The sequence below is a fragment of the Halictus rubicundus genome, chromosome 5 (genome assembly GCF_050948215.1).
Source record: "Halictus rubicundus isolate RS-2024b chromosome 5, iyHalRubi1_principal, whole genome shotgun sequence".
Classification (NCBI taxonomy): domain Eukaryota; kingdom Metazoa; phylum Arthropoda; class Insecta; order Hymenoptera; family Halictidae; genus Halictus; species Halictus rubicundus.
The window spans coordinates 11,951,975-11,964,348 of NC_135153.1; the positions used below are offsets into that span (position 1 = coordinate 11,951,975).

At 50.4% G+C, this 12,374-nt stretch overlaps 1 protein-coding gene and 1 long non-coding RNA gene across 5 annotated transcripts in view; one reads left to right on the plus strand and one right to left on the minus strand.

Annotated features, from left to right (window-relative positions):
- Positions 1–12,374, minus strand: part of LOC143354397 (uncharacterized) — a 532,419-nt gene that overhangs the window by 259,162 nt on the left and 260,883 nt on the right. The window lies entirely within an intron of this gene.
- Kdm3 (Lysine demethylase 3) overlaps positions 1–12,374 on the plus strand; it is a 365,285-nt gene that overhangs the window by 219,190 nt on the left and 133,721 nt on the right. For all 4 annotated transcript variants that reach the window (XM_076788423.1, XM_076788426.1, XM_076788424.1 and 1 more), the window contains exon 8: positions 3,082–5,227. In XM_076788423.1, coding sequence (XP_076644538.1) covers positions 3,082–5,227 — 2,146 coding nt within the window. The remainder of the gene's footprint in view (positions 1–3,081; positions 5,228–12,374) is intronic.

Sequence of the window (12,374 nt, forward strand, 5' to 3'; positions counted from 1 at the left end):
TGGCAATTAGTCTTGCGCCGGCCTTGTTCTCCAACATTAATTTTGGGACGTTCATTTTTTAGGGGACGCTTGTACGTAGAGCTTCGCTTTATAGTCTACAACAGACCTGGAAAGCTCGAATACGTTTTCATCAAGCGTTTCGCAATTTTGTTCGAAAAAATTCATAAAGATCGCGTATCTTCTGGTCAAATTAACATACCCGCTGTCACGCATATGTGACGCCCACGATTTTGTGTTTTCGTGATAATATATTTTTTAAATATTTTATAGAAGGATGTGAATTTTATGAAATGTTATTTGAAAAGTTATATTTTCTGAAACTTTGTCTAACGCCTTGCCCTGCAATATCGAATCGTCGTGATAAAGATCCTGTACAAAGTCTAACAAATATGTATGTCATTACTTTCCTTCAAACCGAAATAAAATTCTACTTTGGCGTCAAAAAATTCTAAAAAATTCTAATCACTGAAACCGTGAAATTAGTCGTAGTGCAAGAGGTTAATAATTAATATTAAAACCAGAAGAAGAGCGTGCTTGTAGCACTGTGCGTCTACGAGCTGATAGCGATTGCTAATGGCGAACAGCGGTAGAGGAGGAATGACTGCGATTTTGCAGATTCCGACGAAAACGCAGGTTCGCGAAGGGTTCCCACGCACGGCGGCAATTTCGCGGTGATGTTATTGGCTAATGACTGGGTCTCCCGGTTTCCTCCGGTTTCTCTTGGCAGGCCGATCTCGTCGGCGCAACGCCATAAATTATTCCCGTATTACTGCCGTGTTCATAGCGGATTAATCGAAGACCCTTGAACCGCCTATATGGGCTGGCACGAACATCGGCCGAACACCAATTCCCGGGATGCAACGTTCGCTCCCTATTGAATATTAGAGCTTGGCGAGACTGATCGAGGTCAAGGAGATGAAAGCGACCACGTCGGCGCACTGCGCATCCCGAAGGTCGGTTCCGAGAACTATGTGCTCGCAGGATTAGCCGGCGGGGTTGGCCACTTCTTGGTCGCGTGCCCTGATCGATAACTCGAAACTTTTATCGCCGGAATATTTTCGGCGTTCCGCTCCACCCGTCGTCTAAAAACAGAAAAACAAACTCCGATATCTTGTTTGTTACCACGGGCGACTCGAGCGGCCATAAATCTTCGTCCGTCCGCGGCAAATGCTTCCGAAAACAGCCCGGAGAGACGAAAGTTTACGGTGCTGGTGCGAGAGTCAAGGAAATGGGATACGAAGCGAGGGGCGACTTAACAGATTCGATTTAGGTACATTCGGTGCAATTTTCTTCACTTTGTATACTTGATTCGGGAGATTTATCCATACATTTTCCGTGGGACTGTCTACAGACTTTCAGTGATCGTAAAAGTCTAAAACCAATCGGTGTTAGGTTTCATATTAAAGATTGAAATTGGAACACTGTTTTGCTAAAGAGTAGGAAATCTCTAAACGTCCTTTCAATCCGATGTCTAGACCGTGGATTTGATGCATTTATGATAAAAATGGGTAGGTCGAACAGAAATCATTTCTAACCCTTATTAAAATTGTTAAGAAAAGAGATTGGTGTATATGTGGTCCCAATGAATTCAACAAGTTTAATTTTGCATGAAAGTCCGCAGTCTACTGTGCCCATAATGGTAAAAAATGTTGGAATGATTCATGGCCCCTGAAGTGTGTCATCTGCTCAGTCCTCTTAATCTGGGAATAGTGAGAGGATCGTTTGTTTGAATTGTGAGGTTTTGTGCCAGTTTTCGCGAGTTTGCGTAGGGTTGCGGAGTTCAGGGATAACAACGATAGTGTAACGGATGAATCACATATGCCGTCGAATTCAGGCCAGCTGGAATTCCCATCGCAACGGGGCCGATTCGTTGCCCGCATAGTTCCGGTGTTGTGCCGGTGGTGCGCGGGGGTTGCAGCACCTTTTCCAAAGGTCACGTCGAATTATGCGGCACGTTGCGCGCGTGCATCAAAGAGATTAGCGAATCTCCAGCATAATTGCCAGCGGCGGTGATAAACGGGCAGCGCGACGCGACGCGACGCGACGCGACGCGGCGTCCAGGGTACGCTGAATCGATCGACCTTAATCGACAAGGTTGAACAAGGCTACGCCGATAGGCTCCCGGTTACACCGCATAGAGCGTCCGACACGAGTGCGTCTAGCCTGTGTGATCGATAACTGTGATCATACACCGGACAACGTAATCCGATGTTGACGTGACCCTGGAAAATCGCCGGGTCAGTTGTTTGCAGCCCACACTAATTGGCAAAATAATAGCGCCTTGATGAGCACATTACTTCTTTGATCGCGCTGAGATCGGTTCATTCATTCGTTCATCAACCGAACTCAGACATAACCCTTGACTCCAGCCACATACTGGCAGAAATCCTGAATAGTTCTATCTTCAAGTAAAATACGAAAAATATATTGAGTGATTGGTCTGAATGTCCTTAAGGGCCCGGGATAGTCACGTAACTTTTTAATTAATAATTTCCATTCACAGCCTTCAGACACAGACTTAAGATTCGTGTTGGTCTTGATCTGACGGGGCTTAAGTCTCTAGTTAAACTTGTCACATTTTTTTGCCCTGTATTATCGATATTATGAATTCTGACGCCAGAAACGTGCTTCAAGTTTTTCGCTTTATTTCGCAGAGAATCAAGACAAAATATAGCTCAATTTCTAGCTGGAGATATTTTCTAGCGCGCGCTGCTCTCGATTTCATCCAGAAAACTGATCCAATTGCATAAAAATGCTTGGATTCCACGGCATGCGCATCGTCAATTTTTGGCCTACTTCTAACGCTTATATTACCAAATATCTGCATAATCTCGGCAGCTCCTGACCAGCGCGCACTAGATTGAACCTTCCTCTTTCCAATGAGCCCTTTACCAGCGACAAAATATTCTTATATAGCGTCGAAAACTTGCGGCACGTGAAACCATTTTTCGACGGTAATGTAGTCACTCTACCTTATCGCGAATCAACGAACACCGGGCTCTTAAGCATACGGCTTAATATACTCGATAACGGAAAAACCGGCAAAGAGGTCTAATCGCACCTGTGTATTTTGTTTTCCAGAAAAGAACACCGCGCGGAACAGTCGCCGAAGACGCGTGAGCGAGGGCGCGAGTCGCGACAGGCTCGAGAAGGACACAGAGACCGGTCTGTCGACGCGGCAGGAGGACCGGGAGAACAAGGGTCCTCAGTCGAGTCGGCCGAGCAACCGAATACCGCGAACGGTATTAGAGGAGGCGAACAGCGCGTCGAGCAGCGCGTCGAAGCTCCGGAAGCGCGGCACCGCGGTCAAAAGTCCGGTCGAGAGCGGATCGCAGAGACCGGTTCGACGGAGGCCGAGGCCGCCGGCCGTGCAGGAAACGAAAGCGGAGCCTGGGGACGAGGAGCAGCAGGAGAGCAACCCGAGGACCGCGAAGTCCTGCGAGAAAGAGGAGCGATTAGGGACCAACAGAGCGGAGGTCGAGGAACGTCGAACAGGGGGGCAGCAGGCGGGCGAGGAGGAGGACGAGGATCACTGCGATCCCCTGACCAAGAGACTACGGACAAGCCCGATCGGTAGGAAGCTTAGGTCCGAGCGGAAGGGGAAGGGAAACAGCGAGGAGGTAGCGTCGGATCAGGAGGAGGCGGAGGAGGACGGTCGCAGGAAGCGCAGGGACGGGGCGGATAGGGAGACCGAGAAGCTCGAGGAGGACGAGGAGAGCCAGTCGAGAGAACGGGACAGGGAACCGGAGCCTCCACCTCCGGACAAAGTAGACCCCGGAGGCGACGCAGCAGCAGCCCCCGAACGGAAACCGGCGGACTCGGACAAGGAGGATCGGGGGAGGCACGGCAAGGATCAGGTGTTCGTGAATGGCTCGTCGTTGGCCGAGCCGTCGTTGGTCGGTGACAAAGCGAGAAGCGTCCTCCTCGATGCCGACGCCGAGCTGCTGAAGCCTGCAGCAGCAGCCACTGCCGAACCGAAGGCGAAGGGCGTCGAGGAGGAAGAGGAGCCGGAGCCTGAGCCGGAGCCGGACCCGGAACCGGAGGAGCACGACGAAGAGTTGCCGGAGGAGCAAGAGGAGGAAGAAGACGAGGACAGGGGCTCGAGGAGGACCGAGCTGACCACCGAGCTAGGCACGGAGGATAGCGTGGGCAGCGTAAGCGGCGCGAGGGCGGCCAGCGTCGAATCGGTCGTCGAGCTGCTGGAGTCGAGCAGTCAGGACTCAGGCTCCGTGCTGGAGAGGCTGAGTCCGCTTAGTGGCAGCGGCGGCGGCGGCTCTGGCAGGCAGAGCCTGCTCCTGGAGCAGCAGCGGGAGCAGGAGCGGAACCGTCACAACGAGAGTCCCGTCATCCTAGCCGAGAGACTGAACAAGCCGCCACCGCCGATCGCTGGACACCACCACCATCATCTGCAGCAGTACCATCAGCACCATCATCAGCAGCAGCTGCAGCAACACCATCATCAGCAGCAGCAACGTTACTCGAGCAGTCCGGTGATCCACCATCACGCGCAACAACAGCAACACCAGCATCAGGTGCAGCAACAGCTTCACCAACACCGGGTAGCGAGCAGTCCCCACCAGCACCACCAACATCACCACCAGCTACCCCCGTCGAGCCTCCTAGAGGTGCAACAACAGTCGCACGCTGGGAGGGGCGGCGATGAGTCCGGCCTCATGGAAGTGGAGGCCGGGGCCGGTTTACCTGGGACTGGTGTGCTCGCCGGTGTACCGCCGGCCATCGGTATCCGAGGTGTCGGGCCCGCGGCTGGCAGCGTCGCCGCGACCGCAACCTATGGCGACAGCGGCTCCGACAGCGGGGTAAGCTCCCTCAGGAGCGCCGGCTCCGGCGACGAGAGGAGCGGCAGCAGGAGCTCCGCTCTAAGCGTCGACGAGACAACCACCTCTTCGACACCAACCGCAGCCGCAACGCCAGCCCGTGTCTGGCACGTGCAGAGCGTACAGCACACCTCCCTGCTGATGGCGCATCCTCAAGCACCGCCGCCCAACACCGGGCCTAACTCCGCCGCGGCTGCGGCTGCGGCCGCCGCTGCCGCAGCAACCGCGCCGCCGGTCGCCTACCAGACCGCGGCACCACCGGGACATCATCATCCGGCGGTCGCCTCCGAGATGCTATGGAGGTCGCCGAGGTACCCGCCCTTGTCCCATGCTCTGCTCGGTCCCGCCCAGCCCAACCCCGAGGAGCTGCTCGAGAGGGAGAGGATGCTTCGGTGAGTCCTCACGATCTGTTCACTTCTTTGTTCCGTGCGCGCAGGGTCGCCGAGGTCAATCCGGAGAAGTCAAGTTCTAAGGAAGGAGCAATATAGGGTGAATCACCTAATTCTACCAACTGAATTTACTCGTAACCTACTTGTTGCGAGAAAAAAGGTTTCAAACAAGTAAATGATATTTAGACACCCCAATGTCTCACCTGAACTGATGATAAAAGAGATGACTATAAACTCCTAGATGATGTCACTAATGTCTACAGCAGATGTAAAGGTCAATTCTGTCTGTTTATGTGGAATGGTATGTTCCTTTGTTTACACGATGCTAGGTAGAGCATTTCAAGATGGACGCAATGACCTACCTCATGAAGGACAGTAAACATTGTTTCAAATCGTTCTTCGAGTATCTCACCCTTAGCAACAGTTGCTTCGTTGATGTATAATCTTGGCTGACATCTGAGAAAATTCCGGATTCACTTCGACGACCCCGTACGTACACCATGCTCCGATCCTCTGCGATGTAGATCGACGATTTATAATAGTCTTTCGGCTTCGATGCTCCCGAAGAAAGTAGTCGGTTTGCACGAAAATGACTGAAACAATAATAGTCCTCGGCGGAGCACCTTGCGTGCGGCTCGGCCCGAGGAAACGGAATGCCGTCGAGGCGTCGAGCAGCTCGAGGCAGCTGCGTGCATAGTTTCTCGCTCAACTTCGAGCGTCTCTTTGTTTGCTCTCGCGTGACTGCCGGCCGTAAGAGCGTGGAGACGAAAAAGCGGACGGCAGGACGCAGCCGCGCGTGTACCTGCGTGCGTTTCCGGGCGCCAGCTGCGAGCGTCGAACTTCCGTCGGATTACTATTGCGATAGTCGACGAGGCTGGCTGACTCTCCCCGCTCGGGAACCAATGACCCGAAACGCGCCGCTTCTAGGCGCAAACATAACCCCTTCTGTACGATCAATCTGACCCTTCATCGCGTTTAGGAGTTAAATTGGATTGCGACGGGTCAGAGTCGTCACGCGATTTTTCAAACTATTTGTGACGTTTATCCTGTCATCAATTTTTCTCACTAATTCTTCTTCATATCGCTAAACTAATTCTTGACATGGTTGGAAAGTTGAGGTGCCGGAGGTATTAGGAAATATATTGTGCCATCGATTGCACTATTTGTCCTCGGAAGTTAAATATTATAAGTTGGAATATTAGTTAAATATTCAATACTATCTTTTCAAAAATTATGCTATACAGTGAATTCTCGATATCTGTCAACAACACGGGTCTTTCCAGCGTCATTGTATCGTCCAGGAGACATATTGGCCGTGTTATGTTTACACTCCTCGGCGTCCAAGGTCTCTCGAGTAGCAGTGGGGATAAATCCGCGACGTTTATCGTCCAGGCCTTGGCGACATATATAGAGAAATCACTGTAGTTAGCTTGGCAACTAGAAGTTTAGCGAAGGGGTTAACCACCCGCAACGATGCTGATGAACCTGCAGAGGATGACCTCGTCGAAGGACGACGGCGATTTTCCGCGAATTCGTATGCGAGGTTCGCGAGTCTTATTTTCGGATTACCGAGGATTCCAGTCTCTCGAGAATAGCACGGTGAAGTAACTTCGCGTTTGTTTGCACGCCGGACAAGAGTGATTCATCGTTTAGAGGAAAAATGCGGGAGATTCGGGGCCCCGATGCACCGGGGCGCGTCCGGTTACGTTTCCCCGCGGCGACATTGGTATTGAACAGTCCTCGGCACTCGTTTATTTGCCGGCGAGATCGCCCCGGCGAAAATAAACCACAGCCTCGCGCCGTTTATTTGCTAGCGAAGACAGAAAAATCACGGAATTCCGCGAACCGGTCGAGGACGGGCTCGACTCCAGCAGCCGAATCCCCGACGAGCAGATTCGATTCATCAGGGAAACCGTGTCGGAACCACGCCCACACACAATTTTTCGACGCCGCTGTCATTCGCTTAATGACGGACGTCGGTGAATTGCGACGCTGCTCCCCGATTTTCGAGCCAGTGGGAGTAGGTCACGATTTTTTCTCTTCGCGCACGAAACTCGAAGAATTATGAAAATTAACGTGCAATTGGCGTATTTCATCAGGAACACGCTACTGTTTTTATTCCGCTTCTTTCTCGCGAAAGAAATTAGTTTTATTTCGTGGAATTATTGACGAATTATCACGAAGAATAGTTTGAACAAGAAGTCTTTTTGTCGTACTAAAAAAAACGAGGTCAGATTATCCCCCGAAAGATCTGCGCGCTTTTCACGTTACTCCCACCGGCGACTCTTAATAAACCGAGTCTCCGTACTTTTAATCTGCCAGCTTTAATGACTTTAATCTCTATAGCAATCGCGAGCAAGTACGATCTTAAAAATTTATTTCCTCTGCGCTCGTTTTCTGGGGTGATCTCGCCCCCAGAAATCGCTCTGAAGCACGGGCAAAAAAAAAAAAGAAGAGGAAATAGGTTTGTGTTACGGGTGAATTGCCCGGTTTGCACGCAAAGCTCCGCGATTTTCTAAATACGTATCTCGAGCCTCTCGGACGCTCTCCGAATTCTTTGCGTCGGTCGGCGAGGAAGCTTTATCCTTGAACAGTTTTTCCCGCGAGATCGTTGAAACACGTACGGGGAGGAATCGATCGTGGCCGCGGCACAGATCCCGGCCCGATTGCCCCGGCCGTATTTTCCGATGTCACGCGAAATCTTCATTAGCCGAGAGATGTTCGTGTTGCTCGGGCTCCCGGAACGCACCGGCTCGGAGCTTTCCCCGGCGCGGCCGGTCTCGTTTCGTTTTCGTGCACACCGTTCGATGCATGCGCCCACGAAACCTATGCAACAGAGAGCCGATCTTAATCGCCACCGGGCGGGGAGCGATCGATGAACCGGGAACGCGCGCGCGACCGTGCTCGATCGACGCGTGAAATTCGCCAGGCCTCCTGGAACCACGTAATCGCGGCCGACCGCACGAAACCTGGCCCTTTGCGAGGGCCAAGGCTCTATTAACGTTCCTCTGTTCCGTGGAATACCTAATTAAAGGTCCGCCGCTGCTCGATCTAGTTAGGGCTGACCGGCTCGCACCATTTACCCTCCTGGGACATCCTATTGCGGAGCTGCGAGCCGATTATGCATTAACGGCTACGACAATTACCGTCATAGCGTCGTCTTTAATGTGTCATCTTCGAGACCCCCTGGCTCCTTTCAGCAGACAATTGTTCCTTAATGTTGTCTTAAGGGGAGAGGGTGTAGGGTGTTTTTGAAATAGGGGTGAATACGTATTGAAGTACCTGTTTTAATGTGTACTCGTTGGAACGTCAAATTTTTAAAGCATTATGAGCCAAGACTCAGTAGATTCGGGATAAGGTAGAGTGACCACGTTACCGACAAAAATAGGCGGACAATGGTTCCGGGAAATTCTCAAAATTTCATAATTCTTGAAAATTCCTTGTTAGTAAAATTGCTCTAATCTTTTCTAGTTTTCTCCATATTGCCGATTACTTGGTGGAATAATTCAGCAATTTGCAAAGCCTGCATTTAGTCAGTGGCTGAAGGCTGTGAACGGAGATTATGCAGCAGTTACTGACCTGCTGACTCTGCAAACGTCACGTGACCACCCTTGGCTCTTAAGGGGAGAGGGTGTAGGCTGTTTCTGGAAGTCCCTATTTTAATGTGTACTCGTTGGAACGTGAAATTTTTGAAGCATTAATGGGAGAAAATGGATATTGGGAAGAAAGAAATTTGAGAGCGAAATTTCACTCCAGATATAAACGGTCCAAGGTGCAGATGGAGGGTGAGTAACGAGAAGGAGGAGGGTTTAGGTTCGCGGATAGGCCGGTGGGGAAAACGAGCGATCAAAAGCGTGTTTCGAGGAGCGTAACCGACAGTTCTGTTCCGATCGACCAACGCCGGTGCCGGAAGACCGCGTAATTCCCGACTTTTCCTCGAAGGAACACGAGGCTCGCGGTGCCGCGCTGTTATTCTGCTCCAAATACGTCCAATTACGTGGCCTCTCCGTGTAACGAGCACGATTTAACGCTTATGCAAGCCTCCCTCTTCTCCCCCGGTCGACCTTTCCGCGCACACATCCATGGTGTGTTCGAGAGAGAGAGAGAGAGAGAGAGAGAGAGAGAGAGAAAAAGAGAGAGAGAGAAGTAATCGGCGACTGTGGCAACAGAAACTGGCATTTGGGCACAAGGTCAGGCACTCGGCAACTTTTCTGCCTCCGACGTCTCCTGCGTCTTCGCAGCTGGAAGACCTCGTCCAAGATCGTTCGGTAACCGGTACGGAGGGAAAGGACTGGCTGGAATGCTCGATAGGAAGCTGTAAAAATTGTTAGTCACTCTGCCTGCGAGCGATACGAATGATCGATGCATCTGTGTTGAGACCGCGGCCTTGTACGGATCTATGCCCGCTTCGCACGATTCACTCGACTTCCTCCTGAAAAAGTTCTGCTGACAGTTATCGACCCTGATTCCCGTAGTACTTGCTTCTGACGTGAATACTTGATGAAATTAATATTGTTCAACAGTTGGTCCTCTTTAAGGAATTTGCTCCTTCCTCGAAAACGTTCTTCTCTTAGTGCTCGATCAGGACGCTCATAGTGCTCGGTTCTAACACAAGAGCCACCAGAAATGGCGCTTGGCTGGTCCAAAATTTCATCTTCTTCGCGATATGATTCAAACTAACCGTTCAACACTAGATTGCCGGATGAAAAACAAAATCAGGACAGTTAGTGATTCCTTCTGACAGATTGGTGGTGTTGTACGATGATTAGGGTGATCAGATACCTACCTTCTTATTCTATTAAAAATGAACATATGTTTTAAAGAAAATTATTTAAGTTTTTCTATATATACATATACATAGCAATAAAATCGTAAACGAGTCAAATTGACTCGCTCCGGCAATCTAGTGTTACAAATGGCTTCTCATATTGCTCGTGCGTCTCCAATAATGCTCGTTTCGCGATTTCGGTTTTGCGAGTACCATGCGAACGATTATAGTCCAAGTTCGCCTAGCCAATCCCGGGCACCTATCTCGCACGTTGCGTAGCCGTTGGTCAGACCGATCCATCTTCTGGTGACATGGTTTCGGTGCGCGTACACGATCCCGCCGCGGCGATAAGCACCGATAAGGCTCGATAAGAGGTCGCAACGGGGACGGAGACGTTCATTGAGCTCTCCGTTCGGCCTGTCCTTTTACCTCTTTGACATTTCGAACGAATTCATTGCGCAACCAATTGGCAGCCGCGGCACGCAGACTTTCTTCTTTCGTCGGGCCGGGTCGGGGTGTCATTGAACACTGCTCGCGCGCGGATGACCAATTTATCTCGAGGTCATCGCGTTATCGTCTCTCACGGGGGGACAAGCGCGTTCAAAGGCCGAGTGGGCGAACGGTCAGCCAATGATCGCCACTCATTATGCGGTTCACGTGGCACACGTCCATCAGCGCCGACAGTTTACACGCTCGTCACGCACATGCGTGCAAAATCTGTCTGCTGGATGACCGTACTCCTCTCTCTCTCTCTCTCTCTCTCTCTCTCTCTCTCTCTCTCTCTCTCTCTCTCTCTCTCTCTCTCCCTCTCCTCTTCTCCAATCCATTCGTGTCCTGCCTTGCGCGCTCCGTCCCGCTCGCTCCTTTCTCTCCGGCCCCGTAATTACCTATCGGTGCTCGCGGAGCCACTCGCTGTTCTGGATCCGGTGTAACAGATTATACGCCACCGTGAAAGCAGAGAACACGCGGTACACCGACCGAGTTGTCTGTGGTTACGTCGAATAGCGGCCCGATTACAGCTGCTCTGCTCTGGCGGATGCTCTTTCAATCTAGCCGGGTTTCCTTTCGGAGAGCTCCTGTCGAGTTCATTTTACGATCTTATTTTACCGATCGCTCGGCCACTGGATCATCTACCGTCGCACGCAATACGCTCGCCTTCCGCCTTCCCCGCTCGTCTAATTAGCCTGCCCGATCGACTATCAGCAGATTTTTAACATAAGCTTACAAGCTCCGATCCGTGCAAATGGAAATTCCAACATCCTCGGAATTTGCAATCGCTTCTATACTGTCTACGAACACGCTGAGACTCTGTAAAATCACAGTACAAATTTATTCAACGAAATCAAAATCGGTGAGCCGAAGAATTGTTCAGCTAACCAGCATTTTGTAGATCGTAACCGAATTTGCCGATCTTGATACATTAATGTAAAAATTCGCTAACAGATATAGAGAAATAATTCTGTCAACCATTTTTGGTACACGTGGCATCCAAAGTGTTGAACCAATTATGTTAAACATAACATATTGTCTCATAACTAAAATAACATGTTGTCTTATAACTAAAATGACTAAATCCCTTGGATTGGATTCTGCTAAATGTATTCATTTAATCATTTCCTGCAATTTCGGTAATTTTAAAATAAAAAATTCGTCTTCGAGAATTTGTTACATTCGCAAACAGTAGCGTCCACCTCTGACGCTTCACTGACTACAATGCAATACTTCACGCTATCGATCACTATTCCTCCGACACCAGTACAAATCCGCAGCAGCGTTCTTTGTCATGGTATGATCAACAACAGTGAAAAAGAAGATTTAGTACAACAATAGCAATAATACGGCTTCGCGGCACGAATAACACAATTCCGAAGCAAAGGAAGACTACAAGGAAGCCCTAAACGAAGTTCGAACCGGTGGATTAGGATTATTTCGCGGCGTGCTAAACCGTTCCCGTGCTTCGGGCCCGTTAATTAACGATCGAGGAGCGGCGAGAGCAATTAAAAAGTTCGCTATCGGCTGGTTCGGAGGTGGAGCAATTAACTGCTTCAGAAGAAAGGCGACATTTTGTTGGCCGTTACTAATTATCCGACTGTGGAAGACGTTCCGGGGCGTTTGAAACGGTGCCAGGTTAGCAAGCAACTGGCGGAAGAAAAAGTGAAGAAGAAAAAGGAACGGTATCGTCGTGGAGAGAACCAGAAAGAGAGAAAGAGAGAGAGAGAGAGAGAGAGCCAGAGGGTGGTTTAAAAGGCCGAACACGCCGGTCTGGAGAGGAAAAAGGAAATTCAGCGTGCAACCGATTCCGAAGGTTTCGTTCGGCTTCATTGAACTCTCTCGTGTCGGCAGAAAAATCAGCGTTGCGTCAATGACTTCCCGTTTCCTCCT